General features: G+C 41.4%; 1 protein-coding gene across 1 annotated transcript in view; it reads left to right on the plus strand.

Moving 5' to 3' along the window:
• The first annotated feature begins 224 nt into the window (after positions 1 to 224).
• Positions 225 to 16,285, plus strand: part of kcnb1 (potassium voltage-gated channel, Shab-related subfamily, member 1) — a 36,631-nt gene continuing 20,570 nt past the window's right edge. Inside the window, exon 1 of the mRNA XM_061258213.1 lies at positions 225 to 800. Within this exon, the coding sequence (XP_061114197.1) occupies positions 225 to 800 (576 nt within the window). The remainder of the gene's footprint in view (positions 801 to 16,285) is intronic.

Here is a 16,285-nt window from a genome sequence, read left to right on the forward strand (position 1 = left end):
TGTTTAGTGGATAACCTGACACTGCGTGAGAAATATCCAGTGTTGTAGGTCATCTGGGTTTGGTCTCCATTTTAGAGAGTGATTCTGACATTCTTTCTGTTCTTTTTCCACACAGCAGCAGGTATGGAGGAAAGAAAACACAAAGATAGACCCTAACTTATCCCAGACATTCAGTCTATTGGATCTACTGAATTCAGTGGAACTCTGGCCTTATTTATTCAGAAATGGAAAAATCATCCGTAGGGATGAATAAATCGGACTTCCGATCGACATCCTCGCTGCCTCCCGAGCCGGTGGAGATCATCCGAAGCAAGGCGTGCTACCGCCGAGTGAGACTCAATGTCGGGGGTCTTCCACACGAAGTCCTGTGGAGAACATTGGACAGGTTACCTCGCACAAGATTGGGGAAATTAAGAGATTGCAACACACACGAGTCACTAATGGACATTTGTGACGACTACAATTTAGAAGAAAACGAGTACTTTTTTGACAGACATCCTGGGGCGTTCACTTCAATACTGAATTTTTACCGCACTGGTAAGTTGCACATGATGGAGGAGATGTGTGCGTTATCTTTCAGTCAAGAACTGGACTATTGGGGTGTCGATGAGATTTACCTGGAGTCATGTTGCCAAGCTCGGTACCACCAGAAAAAGGAACAAATGAACGAGGAGCTTAAACGTGAAGCTGATAATATGAAGGAGAGAGAAGGCGAGGAATTTGATAACACGTGTTGTGCAGAAAAAAGAAAGAAGCTTTGGGATCTTCTGGAAAAGCCGAGTTCGTCAGTTGCAGCCAAGGTATAGTCCGTCTTCTGATGCACTCTAAGCCAGATTAAAAAATATATATTGACTTGGCATAAGAAATCATGCATACTTTGATGAGATATTTGACGTCAGGGTTTGCATCGTGACATGTCATTCGATAGCGTTTAGTCAAGCATTCATTCCTTAATTAATGCTGAACACTTAAATTGATCCAGTTACTTAGGTTAACATCATTGGTCATTCAGAATATGTCAATACAAGCTGTTTATGTGATGTTTTTTATATAAATGGTAAAACTGTAGTAAAAATGAAAGGCCTTTCTGGGAAGTCACCTTGCAGTGTAGGCCTACTTTTGGCAGGTCCCTGTGTAACCCAGTGTTCAGATCTTGGCTTTGGGTACCACTACTCATTGCACTTCCGTCTGTATACAAAATATGAAGGCGGGGGGCGACGACGACGACGACTATATGCAACTATAATTATCATTATTATTAGTGCTATAGATAATAAGTTACTCTGCTGTAATGCAATTACCATTTGTTGATGCAGTTCAAAAGTTTTGGAAGTCTTGATCGATTGAATGCTGTCGCATGTTCCAAGACGGCCACAAAAATCGGTTAGCTATGAGATCAAACATTTACCCTCATAAGGTTATCTCACCCTTCTGTTGTTCGCGTCTCCAGGTCGGCGTTAGCCACACATTTCCAATTGGGCGCTAATCCAGACATTTTAAGGCAGGCGGCAAGTCCAACAAAATGGATGTTTCAGGAAAGGTTTGATTAGGGATATAATATTTAGATATTGCACGGACAGTTGCTTCAGTAAGGTCCAGCACCACAGCTGATTCAACACGTATAATTTCAAACATGACTGCCAGTAAATCTTCCTTCCTTAGCGACCTATTTGGTTTCATTTTAACATTAATTAGTGATGAATTAGTGATTGTTTACATTTGTCAGAAAACACCCAGTTAGATTTTAGGATTTAACCCCTTGCTATATGTCAAATATCTGACCAGTGTTTTAAAAATATAAGGTTCATAACATGGAGTGGTAGCCTACTGTACATTATAATATTTACCTCGACCAAATGGATGACTGCAGAAAGGAATATGTACAGTAGCATTTCTCACTGAAGCATGTTGGATGTTTGTCATGCCCATGATTGTTACAGACTACATCCAGTTGTTAACAGTATATGATTGAAGTGACTTTCTCAATTAGAGCTGTACATCCATAGGAAGCAGACAGATGTTGTGTGAGGGTAAATCAGAATGCAAACCCAAGCATGTACGAAACAGGGGCATGTGCTCCTGTTTGCTGAGGAGCAGATGGTTGTGTTGACAATTCTACATGAACAGCACTAGTCAGGCTGCCTTTGTGCCGACTGGAGAATTATGACCTCAACACAACCAGGCGGAAGTACTGAGAACGGAACATTCTTTTAATTGTTCTTGTAGCGGAAGCCAGAGAAATTTACACCCCAGAGAGGCACGCATCCTTTCAGACACATCGTATTCAGGAAGGTCTGTGGGATACAAGGGCATACACGGCTTCAGAATGTACACATTCTTAAAGTAATCCCCACGTGTGGTAAAGGCCTGATGTTATTCACTCCGACTGTATTAATTGTGGCCACCTTTCCGCAAGTTCAGTCCCTCCAGCCAAATCAGTACTTATCCGCTCCTCTTTCACCCGCAGCCGAGAGCAGTGAAGCAGGGTGTTTTAGCGTAATCCACTCAAGCGTTTTAGCCATGAGAAGTAAAATCAATACATATTGCGCTCTTTATGTTAATGGAGGATTATGGCTTTGAATGAAGCTTTAATATTGTTGTCTGCTGTACTCGCAGTTCCACTCCCTGAGCCATACCCTTGATGTCGGTACTTAGAAATTCACTCACTTCCTATCAATGTTCTCGCTCCATTTTGTGAAAATGTGAAAGTTTGTTTTGATCAGAAACTGCAGTGTCTATGGTTGTCAGTATGTTGTGCTTTCATTCATAAGTGGCTTGTTCTAGTTTTTGATTAGCTGCACAACAGGGCAGTGGTGGTGAGTTTCTCACAATTTTAGTATGATTATAAAAAAGTGCTTTGCTAACAAGATGCAAACTGTACACCAAACCGTTCTTTTGGTGAATGCTTTCAGTGCCAAGCTGAGTTCTACATAATCACGAAGGCTGATTTATCCATAGAGCATGTAAGTAGCTATGTAAAATAAAGTTGTGAACTGCATTTGTATCTTCTAGAATAAACATATTACTGCGGCTAGTATTCAGTGGGCCACATCAGGACACATCTGGTTCACGTTCTTTAGCAAATTGTCATTCATAAGAGCTTCAGGAGATTTAGCAGTTCAGACATGTTGACAGGGTAATAAAGGGACCTATAAGGTTAAACCTTATTGTAAGTGACACTCCCACAATCTCGTCTTCATAAATCTTGTATGACGCATCGCTAACAATGAGCTTCTCCGGTAGAGTGCCTGTCCCGCTCTAACCAGATTGTATCCAAAGCAGGTGTGATTTGCCATGTCACCTGGTCCAGCAGTCCACACCAGACATGTTGATTCTGGCTCTGAGGAGCTGTGAATAGAAGGGTACTGGTGGAACACGGATTGAAGTAAACTGTTACTTGAAAACAGGGATATTATTATTTTTAAAAGGGTAGCACAAATAACATTTATCTGAGCGTGCATGTGTGTATATGCATCTGCATGTCTGGGCATGTTCGTACATGTTTGTACATGCACATGTACATATGCATGAATTTTTTGTGTGAGGAAGGTGATAGTAACACAAATAACCAAACGTTACAACAGTGGTATGCAGACGAACATCACTGAACACACAATATGTCAAATATCTAAGTGGATAAGCTACAGCAGCAGTTGATCCAAATAAGTCAAAGTCCATAAATACCGAATAAAGTGCTCACTGAGTGTACATACGTGTGTTTGCACGCATGTTTATGCAGTTGTGTGTGGGGAACTAGCTGAAGATAACTGCTGATATTACCCTGCTGTCATCTTTATCTCTGAGTGTGGTTCATTCACATGGACTTTGGTTCCCTCTAAGGCTGGTCCCAACACCTTCAGCTAAATGTCAGGGAAATGTCACATTAATTATTCTAGATGAGACTCTGGGACTGGCTTGGTCCTTCCCTCAGACCCCACATTTTCAGTGAGAAGCCACTCTGTCTCCTTCCCAAATTAGATTTAGGTTTACAGCATTCAGTGATGAGATTATTTCTGACTGAAAAGTACATTGGTAAATTGCTGTCTGTAACACTTCTCCAAGAGCATTTTACACACAAATCCAGACACACAGATATGTACACACACACACACACACACACACATTCACACACATTCTGGACATACATACAGTACAGTATTTCTTATAGCTGTGTGGAACTCTGTTTTCATGTGCTGTAACAAATAATTATAACATTTAAAATGACATCAAGTGACCTCACTTCAGCTGGTGAATATTGAAATACCATTAATTGTAATTTATCTATGAACATTATTACTGGAACAAAGAACATCGTTCAGGAGCACAGCACTAGTTTCCCTGGCTACAATTCCTTGCATTCAGACAGCAGACTTAAATGCTGATCATATCTCATACATTTCCAGTATGCTGAATCCTCAATGTAAACATGGCCAGATGGCCTGTCATGCATTTTAAATAATGGAATGCAGAAAATAGCCTGTGAAAATCGCATGCCCTGCTCTCAGAGTAGAGGTAACAATGTATACGGTTGTGTGTATGTGTGTGTGTGTGTGTGTGTGTGTGTGATTTATTCATTATATTACATTATTCATATGCTTATCAGATAACCTTATTCAAGCAAATGGCTACAGCATATTCTTTTTCACATGAACTGTCATTCATTCCTACAGTTCTCACACACTGTCATTCATTTTATGGAATATTCCAGAAAAAAGATGACTGAGTATTTTCAATGGTTAAACAGTACTGTCTGGCCATACCACAAACACGGTGCCTGTTTTATGTTTAATTTTGCTGTGTTTTTTTCAAGTAATATGTTTTGTTGAGCAATGCATTGTCATTTTCACAACCAGCTTCTGGAAAGATATCTAGCAATGGTAACATCACACAGAACTAATACTTACTTCAAGCTGTAATTTTGTTCGGCATATGAGTACAAGCTCTATTTGCATGTCATCAGTTCACTCTAACCACCTATGCAGTAAATCCTGGGACAACCTTTCTGTTACCTTGCTGATTCAATCGGCATATTTCTCCAGACAGGTTTTAAGAGCAAGCTATTTGGAAGAATGATGGTCTTTCCTCCTCCCGTCTCTCTCTTGCTCTCTCAATCCTAATTCATCTCTCAGGATTTCCTTTGTGTTTGCTTTGATTTTCTTGGGCAAATAACAGTTCAGAAATATGCGCTGGCCAATCACCCATGCCCTTCTTATCTCCGCATTATGGGGAACATTACATAGAAAATACTGTGTGTCGCTTGCTGTCCTCGTAGAACCCCTGAGCTGACCTCCAGGATATAACATGTAAATAGGTGGAATGACTGCACCAAGAGCTGTTTGCCTGCTGACTGAGCTACCACAGTCAATGAGAGACAATACGAACTTGCTTAAATTGAAAACGTACTCCAAGGCTGAGTTCTCTGCTGAAATCTCCACCATGAAGGCATAGCTTCCTCTAATGGTTTCTCGGACAGTGTTGGCTGAATATACAATGAGCATATGCTTGAGGGGTAAAATATAATTTACCACCATAGTCACTGCCAGTTTCTAGCCTATGTGGCACAGATATACTCTCTCCTACTGGGCAGTAACCTGCCAGTAGAAAATGTTCTATTTGACCTATGTGACTGAGGGCTACTTTCTCCACTAGCACAGAGATGTGTTCCCCGTTTGGTACATTTTGCTTTTTAGATTTGTCTTGGCCTGGATGGCCAACAAATCAGACATGAAATCAAATTATGAAATCGTATTTCTCAAGTCCTTTCAGTCTTCTATGTTGACAAGGTGCTTCATGATATATGCTTGACAGGCAAGCTACAGTATACAGTACCTTCTGTTTCAATATCAGCACAGAATCTGTAAACTAACCAGACGGTCAACTGCGGCATTCTTTCGGTTTTGTGTACTTCTGAATGACTGGAGTATCTGTTTGATAACAGGTATTTCTGGTGCTGAACGGCAATAGCATTGTCTCTGTTCATCATCCTTTTCAGCAGATCTACAGTAAGTAATTGTAATGTTTCAGCTACAGGGAAATGTACAGGTGTATCTGGTGTGTCTAAGTATCTGGTGTGTTAACTTAATTTAGCTCAAGGTCTAATTCCTGAGAGATATCCTTATTGATCCTAAGGAAACCTTTAGTGTAATATTCTCACATGAATGATACCATACAAGCAGCATCATTTGAAAGTATGTTCACTGAGGGTGCTACCAGGGGTTTCTATTTAATCTAACTTGTTTTATCTGAAATAGAAATGTCAAATTGGTACGTTTCTCAAAATATTTCAATTAATAAAAAAATAGTTTCATAAATTTAAGTGATATAGAAATGACATCTTTCATTATGCAATCTTGAAGGGCAAAGAACAAAGTTCACTGCAGCCAGATTGAGAAATCTTTGGGGAAATCTTTTTCTATATAATTTGTTTTTTTTAATCCAACCACCACCCCCACCCCACCCCCACTTTGGAGGTCAACCTCATTAATTCAGTTATTACACATGAATCCTCCTGCCCACCACCCAAGTGCTAATTTCTGTAGCATTTGCATGTAGTGCTGAAGGGACTATTCTCCCTGTGGTCCTTCAGAGGCTGTATATAATACAATCAACAGTACTGTTCCTATAAATAGATCATGTTCTTGCGCAACAGAAAATATAAACCGGAGACATAAACATGTTAAAACAACAATAATTTTTTTAAAGCACAACTTCATACTGCATTTTAGTGATTTCGTGGATAGCTCAGATTCAATATGTTTCATTACAGGTGTGTGAAAAACTGGCTGATGTTTAATTAGCTTAATTGTGTAAAACTGCCTGCATAATTATTTTGATGAAGTCTGCAATTGAAATAAAACAAGGATTGAACCTTTAAGCAATGATTAAATACATTTTAGTCAGTCCATTTCAGCCACTTAAAACTGTCTGAGACAAAAACACAGTGTCCAGAATGGCCTTTCAAGAGCTAAGTTTGTCCTTCCACCGTGGGCGGTGTTAAATCACGAGAATAGGACTTGGCAACTGAGGGAGAGCACAGTGGTCTGTTCTTGTTGCTAGGGAACATGTGTGACCATCATAAACTCATTACTTGGAGAAGAACCCTGATAATGTAACTAGGGCAGGAAAAAACTACAATTTCAATCCCAACCAGAGGTTCACACAGACGTATGTGGAGTTCTGCACTAAAGTGCAGCTTTTTTGTAGTCCAATCTCAAACAGCAGCTGGTGTATTTGCGAGAACATTCATGTGATTTTACTGGAAACACAGGTTGGATAATGTAAGCCTATGGTAGTTGTATGTATTTAAAAGCGGGAATGAGGGGGATATTAAAAGAACATCCTTAGAACATCCTTCTAAGATGCTCACACAGACACACCTACTACACACAATGTACACACGTACACAAACACACACACACACACGCATATACACAGATGAAAAAAGTCATGACAACATGTGAGTGTGGTCTCTTCTTCTCCATTCTTTCCCTCCCACAGGGGCAGGTTTCATGTAAGCAATGGTAAACTTCCATAGCCTGACCCATTTCTTATCTCTAACTTATTTAAGACCCAGCTTTGCAGAGACAATGCATAGAATGGCCATGAGTCACTTGTGGCTCACCATTACATTTTGGTGGTGGAGAGCCTATTATTGAAGTGAAGGATATCTTACCCCATACCCCAAAACTCCCATACATTATTCATTCCCCGGGGTGGTGGGCAGGGTCTCAGTTACCACCATCATTGTTCTTGGCTGGACAAGGGGGACACTATGCCTGACCATTTACATATTTGAAGAACTCTAAGGTGACAGTTAAGCAGGTGAGGGACCAGTGGTGAGGAGGCAGAGGTCGAAGTGCTCCTCATTCATTAATTATTAACAGAGGACCTGTATTCCGGTACAGTATATACCACCTATCCCATGCATCCAGGCCAAAGAGGATTGGTGGCCAGAGTCCCTTCTGGAAAATTCTCTTGCAGTCGAGTCAAAGTTTGGATTCAATTGGCGGTAGCTATTGAAAGTGCTGCTTGCGCAATCTGAAGCACAATGTCCAGTTACTCAGAGCAAAGAGCAGATGCTTCATCTGGCAGTGGTGGAGGGAAGATACCAGGTCATCACGGCTATTATGTGAGGTTGTGAGTGAGGAGAGCTGAGGGTAAGAGGGGCCACAGGTGAGGCAGACAGAGGGTGAGGCAGAGCGCGGGGTGAGGAAGAGTTCAGCGCTGTAGCAGGAGGCTGTGGCAGCATGCCAGGGAGATCCCTGCATTTATCCAGCCCTCTATTTAGAAAAAAGGCCCTCACAGACTCCAAACACGTTTCTGCACATAATCCAAAGTGACTTGTCATCCACCTATTTCTGTTACGAACTAAGAATAAAACGCACTGGGAAAACCTTTGGCTTTCTTATTAATTGCTTAAGCTGACATATAGGTGGTATGTATTGGTTTAAAAGTGAAATCGGAGGCGGTAGCATCTGGTGAGAGGGAAGTGTGAGAGATTAATATAGAGCATCACAACCTACTCCAGAAACACCGCAGTGACGCTCAGTGTGCTTTCATATTTCAGGATAATGGGATCAAATGGATTAACATTTTCCAGCACATTTCCTGTGACGTGTAATCCATGGCTACTCTGTTCTTGGCAAGTGCTTGTTATTGTGTCCCTCACTTATCCTTCCATTTTAGTCTGGTGTTGGAGGCATTGGAGTGACACACATCTAAACATATAACATCACATGATGTGTGTCAGCCTTGTGTCCATATTGTCTAACGCTTCCTTATCTGGCCCTGGTCAGTCCCCATGGCAGAAACAGCTGTGTATACATATATATTCTTGAGCTGAAAGCAACAGGAAATAACCATGGCAAACTCTGCACAAAACATTTGATTGTATTAAAAAGACTCCCTCACACCAACCTGTGGACACATTAGAGACAAATCGCGATAGAAATGACACCATACCAAAATTTAAAGATGGTAAATAAATAGTATCTAGTGTATGTTAAAAGCAACTATTAGCGCTATAAATATATATCACCTATTGGATTTATTGTATTGCTCCAATCCGTTTATACTTTTAAACACATTTTATTAGCTATATATATATTGTTGTTTTGTATCCACTTTAGTTAGTATTTGTCAGTTGATACAGTACTTCATTCAAACTATCCCTTGAGGGGCAAGTTTGGTAGTTCAACCAACAGATTGAAATATTTACCACATAGGCTTTTTTTATTTTTATCGTAGTGCCATCAATGATGACAACAAAACAACATACTTCCTTGGTTTTAATGCAGGAACTCGATACCATGATTCACACAATAGAAATCAGAGTAATGGTTAAAGAAGGTGTAGAGATTGCAGACTGAAGAGTGGGGTCTGAGAGTTGTGCACACAGCTGCCCAGGTGGGTGCTCACTGTGGCTTCTGTTCTTGTATAAACAGAGCTAAAACAAACAAGCAGAGGGTAATCACCAGAAACCCAGGCAGGAAGGCCACTGGAGGAGAGGGTGGGCTAGGCCGTGTCGGTTTACAGAGAGCACGGTGGAGAATAACAGTGTTGTGGCTGAAAAAGGATACAGGTGATGTAAGTACAGTACACTACCTCATGAGACAGATACGTTTCTGCGGTCTGCTGCCAGTAAAGCCACCATTCCAAACCAGCCTCCTGAATGCGGCGCACACACCAGCACTGGCTCTGTGCAGTGGATCATGAGAACTGCTTTTCCCCTCATTACGGGCAGGTGCAAGTCTTAGTCATTTCTCAGTTCGGTTCTTGGTGTTTCTTCTAAATGCCAGCGTGGCGGCAAACCGCATGTCAGCGCCAGATGCTAACGGGCGTGTGAGAGATCCTCCTATTGATCACTCCGTTCCCATTCACCTCCACAGACAAGAGGCAGAGCAGTAGTTGCCATAGAGACTGACGAACAAACGTTTCCAGGGTGATGCTCTGCTTGCCTGTGTGGAAGTAACAGTCGGATGAGTCAAAGTGCACTGCAGAATAGTTTCCATTTCCTGGCTTCACTTATATGTTGGTGTGAACCCGTCGGGAAAAAAGGGAGTACCGGATCCCGAGAAACGTGGTGCCATCAGCAGAAGAAAAAAATGTGTCATCAGTGGAAGTCTCCGAATGGCATTGCACATCGTGTCAGTTTTTACTAAAGGATTAAAAGCTTTCTGTATGGTAAAGAAATAGGGAATATTATAATAGATGCAGCATTCAACTGATGTTGTGTGTAATTTTACTCAACACCTCTGCATGGTTGCCTACCTGAGATATTGCAGTGTTTGTTTGTACTTTGACATGTTCTCCCTTGAGGCTTCTGTGAGAACACACACACACACACGTATGTATGCGCATATAGAGACATGTACCAAACAGGAAGTATAATTTTATAGGGCGTTGTGATCGATGAAATGTGAGTTTAGGAGAGCATACATGGGCATGATGCATCTGTTTCGGGTGGCGTGTCTGAGTGGCCAAATGGATGATTTGAGAGATGGATCTATCGGTAGGGAGTGACATTCATCTGCATCACAAGCTCTGTGTGTGTGTGTGTGTGTGTGTGCATGCATGCCTGCATGTCTGTAAAATGTTGTGACAAAATGGTGAATGAAATGGTTGTTTTATATAAATATATATATAAATTCAGCTATTTTAGTCATACTGACTCATAATATCATCAGGTCCTGGTTGTTTTTTTCTCCAAAAAGAAATAGGGAATATTTTAATGAAGGTGGCATTCAACTGATGCTGTGTAAATGACACTGACCTTGACAGACCAACACTCAATGTAGTATTAGGCCTAACTGGACTATGAATGTAAACATGAATAAGTGTTGTTTACAAGGATATCTGATATATTAACCATATATTATGACAAAACAATGTCTGATATACATATACCTACACTGCAACAAGCATTTTAGTCTTGAGACTAAAGATATATTTTCTAACTTAATGTTTGCTCGACAAGTGAAATTTTCTTATTCCATTGACAAATATTCAAATGAGTCAAACTGACTTAACTCATTGCCAATATTTCCATCTTATCACTAGTAGTATTCAAGCTATTTAATGATTATCTATACAATTCTCACACACTAGGCATGGTACACGCAGTTATCAAACCACAGCCCTTCCAACCATGCTATTAAACTTTCAGCAAAAAATTCCTCCTGCTACAAATGAGGCGACAAATCATTCCCATGTTAATTCCAGGGGTGAGCGAACCTTTGCAGTATGTTCAGGGGCCCTGCTACACTGGTTTTACGAGTGGGGCCCTGAGTTTTCATCTACTGCAATTTATAGCCTTTCATACGCTTGAAATGTACCGCATTTCTCTATAGCTTTTCTAGTTGAACACAAAAAGGTCATTGTCTCTGACAAAGCAGTGATGAATCAAAGGAGGCCAACAATAACGAGCTTTGTACAATCTTGGAAATTATGACGCCTGCACTGTGCACTGTTATTTTGTGTGTAATGCTATGAGCTAACTTTAGCTAGGCTACTGCATGAAGACAGCAAGCCTTGCCAGTGGTGTTTTATCAACGTCATTAAAAAAAGGCTACATTCTCCCCAGTGTTCCGATCTAACATTGGGTAGCAATACATTGCATGACTTAACGTTAGCCAACTGAAAGCATTGCAATACAAGTTACAGAAGGTGAATGTGCGCAGCATAACCAGCTGATTAGGTTTTAAATAATACATCTACTGTATTATTGTGTATACTGTATATTTAAGGGTGGTTCAGTCAAAGACAAGCTGTTCAAAGCAAAGAAAATAGAAAGCTAAACAGCACTTGTTTAGCTTTTTTGTCTTTCCCCTTTAAATGTTTCATATTTGTCTATATCTTTTATACAGCCTTTATGAAGCTGTAGTAGCTGGCTTTGTAGAACTAGTGGCAAGGTGCAGTAGAAATATGAATGTTCCCGACCTATTTTATATTAATGTTCTTCATAGTCAAAAATGAATTGTGCAAAGAACATCCTTCATCCCATTTTGAGAACTTCCTATGTAAAATCCCTTCCATCCACCCCAACTTCATCATAACCATGATCAGCATTTTAAAAAAAGTAGTGTTCTCACCTGAATTTCAGTCATCCCTCACATGAGTGTTTCATATGTTAGGCAATTGCCATATTACACCTTTCAATCCTCTGTGTTGATATTATCACCTTTGACAGCAATGCTCCTACACTGACTACATTCAGTGGGGTTATTAGAAACACAGACATGTGGCAGTAGCATATTTTATAGTGTTCTGCTGTGTTCCTTTTGATATACACTCACTGAGCTCTTTATTAGGAACACTATACTAATAAATGGTAAATGGTTAGCATTTATATAGTGCCTTTATCCAATGCGCTGTACAATTGATGCTTCTCATTCACCCATTCATACAAACACTCACACACCGACGGTGATTGGCTGCCATGCAAGGCGCCGACCAGCTCGTCAGGAGCATTTAGGGGTTAGGTGTCTTGCTCAGGGACACTTCGACACAGCCCGGACGGGGGATCGAACCAGCAACCCTCCAACTGCCAGACGACTGCTCTTACTGCCTGAGCCATGTAGCCCCAACAATACTGGGTAGGGCCTCCCTTTGCTCTCAAAACAGCCTCAGTTCTTTGTGGCATGGATTCCACAAGATGTTGAAAACATTCCTTTGAGATTATGTTCCATGTTGACATGCAATTTCTGCTGATTTGTCATTCTGTGAATCTCCCATTCCAGCACATCCCAAAGGTGTTCTAGTGGATCCAGATCCAGTGACTGGGAAGGCCACTGAAGAACATTGAACTCATTATCATGTTCATGAAACCAGTTTGAGGTGACTTTGTTGCTTTGTGACATGGTGCATTATCATACTGGAAGTGGCCATTATAAGATGGATACATTGTGGCCATGAAGGGATGCACATGGTCAACAACAATTGGCTGTGGCATTCAAGCAATGATTGATTGGCATTAACAGGCCCAAAGTGTGCCAAGAACACATTTCCCACACCATTACACCACCGCCACCGGCCTGGACGGTTGACACAAGGCCAGTTGGGTCCATGGATTCATGCTGTTGCTGCCAAATTCTGACCCTTCCATCTGTATGCCTCAGCAGAAATCCAGACTCATCGGACCAGATTGGCTGATTAGAAAATCGCATGAATAAGCAGGTGTACAGGTGTTCCTAATAAACGGAAACCCTCCCAGCATTTGCAATCAATCTCAGGTCATCTAGAACTTTCACTAAAGCAGTTTTAATACGATGGTTCTTAAGAATGTCATTATCAGACAGATTAGCTTAGTCAAATGTTAGGTTAAGTATGACTTTCTCCATTACTTAACTTAAGAAGGAAAAGTTTGAGATTGTAGGAAAAGGCTCATGGCTGTCATCCTTGCCAGGGATGTTTTCCCAAAGCATTAAACCATGGGCGCCTATCATTGTGAAGTCTATTTTTTAGGGAAATACATAGTTTTTTTTTTTATGTAGTATTGAATAAACAATAAAGCACTGTACTTAAGACGTGTTAGAAAATAAAGCATATGCCAATAGCTGTATTATTTTAATACAATACAATACAATGTATTAGTTTGCAGTATTTTTGTGTATGTTTATCAAGGGTGCCAATAATTCTGGAAAAAGCTCTATTGGTTTTCATCATTCCTTAATATGCAGTCATTTAATTTACAGTCTGGATTTGTTTGGTTGAACATTGCAATGACTGGGGATAGTAGCCTCTGCCATTGCTTAACAATGGTCGGTGTAAGTTTTCAATATGAAAAGGTGCCTTTTGCATTGACAGATTTGGTTGGAACAGACACGTTCTGTTTTATTTGCAGTCCACATTTGCAGAAAAATGTAATGTGTGTGCCTCTTTCTTGCATTTTAATGCTGCTTCATGTGAAAATTATTATTTAATTGATGACTTTGTGAAGTCCTGGGAGTCAAGTCCAGAAGGAGTTTTGTCCAGCAAGGGTGCAGACCTGCTTGTGGTCTGCACACTGTAACAGCCTTAAGAAATGTGTCCGCTGATTGAAAGTATCAAAGTTTCTATTGGAGTCCGTCGCGGTTACAACATTCGTACTGTAACATGTCGTCAGATTCTCCACAACTTCTCTGAATGGTCTTTGGCCTTTCACGGGTGCCACATTGCGTTTGGGCAGCTACTCCGGAGAGTTCCATCCTGTCTTTATCATTACCTCCTCTCCACCATTTGACCCTATTGGAGGCTGAATAATGCAGGGGGCGGAGGGAAGGCCTGCAGTCTGACAGCTGGAGTGCAGGAATGAGGAGCGGGATGGAGAGCCTCTGGGGGCTGGGTTGCACAGGAAGTGGAGCGTCGCTGAAATCAGAGTGCATGGTGAGGAAAAGGAGACAGACTCCGCGTGCACTGGAGGCTGAAGGTCCCTGTGATTGGATGTTTCCAGGTCTGCCTCCTCCCAAACCCCCCCTCTCCCCATGCCCTTACAGCTTTGGAAGAATGGCAGCTGTTGATGAGGTTGGCAGACACTCTCTGCTCCTGGGCCAGAGAAAGGGGCTTGAGGGACAGGGAAGGTAGATGGGATCAGTCTACATCATGTCTCGTTAAGATCCGAGGATCCCCCCTGGGTCATCCCTCCTTGATGTTGGTGGCACACGTGTATCATCGTCATGGCGACGGGTGGTCTTCCACAGGACTCTCCTAAGGGGCCGGCGCGATCGATACCAACACAATCCACAATCAGGAATGAATGATAACGCACACGGAGCAAAAGGCTCTTTCTGCCTGTGGCTTTCAGCCCATTCCCAGTGGAGCTTGATTAAATCTGTCTTTGACTGGCTTTGACAGGACTACAGACTGCAGTCACACATGGAAAACATCCTGAAGAGGCTCATTCATCAAACAAATGATGGCATGAGCAGAATTATTTGTAACATTCTATGAGAAATTGAACAAAACCTTATCCAGCAAAATGTCTTGTTACTATAATTCTACAGAAATACATGTCAAGTCGTGATTCTATTTCGGTTCTACTTAGATTTAAGTCTTGTAGCCAAGCAAGGATTGAATGGAGTGAGGCAAATAGATGTCTTATCATTTAGTTCTGAACATGGGATACTACTGCATTCATCATGGATGTTCAGACAGGCCAGCATGTATTATCCAGGAGGACGAGTTGCAATATTACAAAGGGATTTTTGTCATTGAAGTCCTGTTTCTAATGCCGGACTAAAGCAAGCCCATAACAGAGTGCAAAACAAGTCCTACTTAAGGACGCTGCAGCAGTGATCTGCACACGCTTCAGGGATCTGCACACGCTACAGGGATCAAAGCGATCCATAAAAGGCAAGCAACCAACATCCAGTTCCCAGAGAACTGAAAAATGTTCAAAACCGGCAAAAGGCTAGAACAAATGGTTGGCATTTGTATAGCGCCTTTATCCAAAGCGCTGTACAATTGATGCTTCTCATTCACCCATTCATACACACATTCACACACCAACGGCGATCGGCTGCCATGCAAGGCATGTGTCTTGCTCAGGGACACTTCGACACAGCCCGGGCGGGGGATCGAACCGGCAACCCTCCGACTGGCAGACGACTGCTTATGAATATTTATATCCCGGACGAGCCCCCCATTATGTTATATCCCTGAAGTCACCTACGACTGCCAAGGACCAAAACACAAAACAAAAGCTACCAAACAGAAGATGAGTCAACATCATCACAAAATTAAATATAACCAAAAATGATACAAATAATACAAATGAAACTAAAGAAAAGCACATTTAGAAGTCAGGCCAGAATGAAGCTCAACTCCATACCTAAAAACAAATCCCTCACATCTGGGGGAAATCAAGAGGAATGAGTCTTCTTGTAGATATCTTCTATACTCTGACCTAACTAAAAAAGTGTTCAAAAGAAATGAAGAAACTGCCTGACCACCTGAAACCTACAACAGAAAAATAGACTAAACACAAAACTCAAACTGAAAGCAAAACGCATGGCAAAACATAATCAAAGTGCCAAGCAGAGTCTCAAAAAAAGCCTTGAAATAGAGAGCCAAAAACAGAATTTCAAATGGGAAAGGGGCAAACAGGGATTCTCAATGTGGAAAGGGGGGCAAAAAGGTAAACTCTCTGAAGAGTCTTCAAGCCTTTCTTCTTTTTGGTCTCAGGTGGACATCTTCTGCAATCAGGTCCTCAATCAGCATCATCTGGAAGACCCAAGCACAGGCACGCAGACTTCACAAAGCAATAGATGTAACACTGATAGCAGTTTGGGAAAGTTGTCATGGATGCCAC

The sequence above is a fragment of the Conger conger genome, chromosome 10 (genome assembly GCF_963514075.1).
Source record: "Conger conger chromosome 10, fConCon1.1, whole genome shotgun sequence".
Lineage (NCBI taxonomy): Eukaryota > Metazoa > Chordata > Actinopteri > Anguilliformes > Congridae > Conger > Conger conger.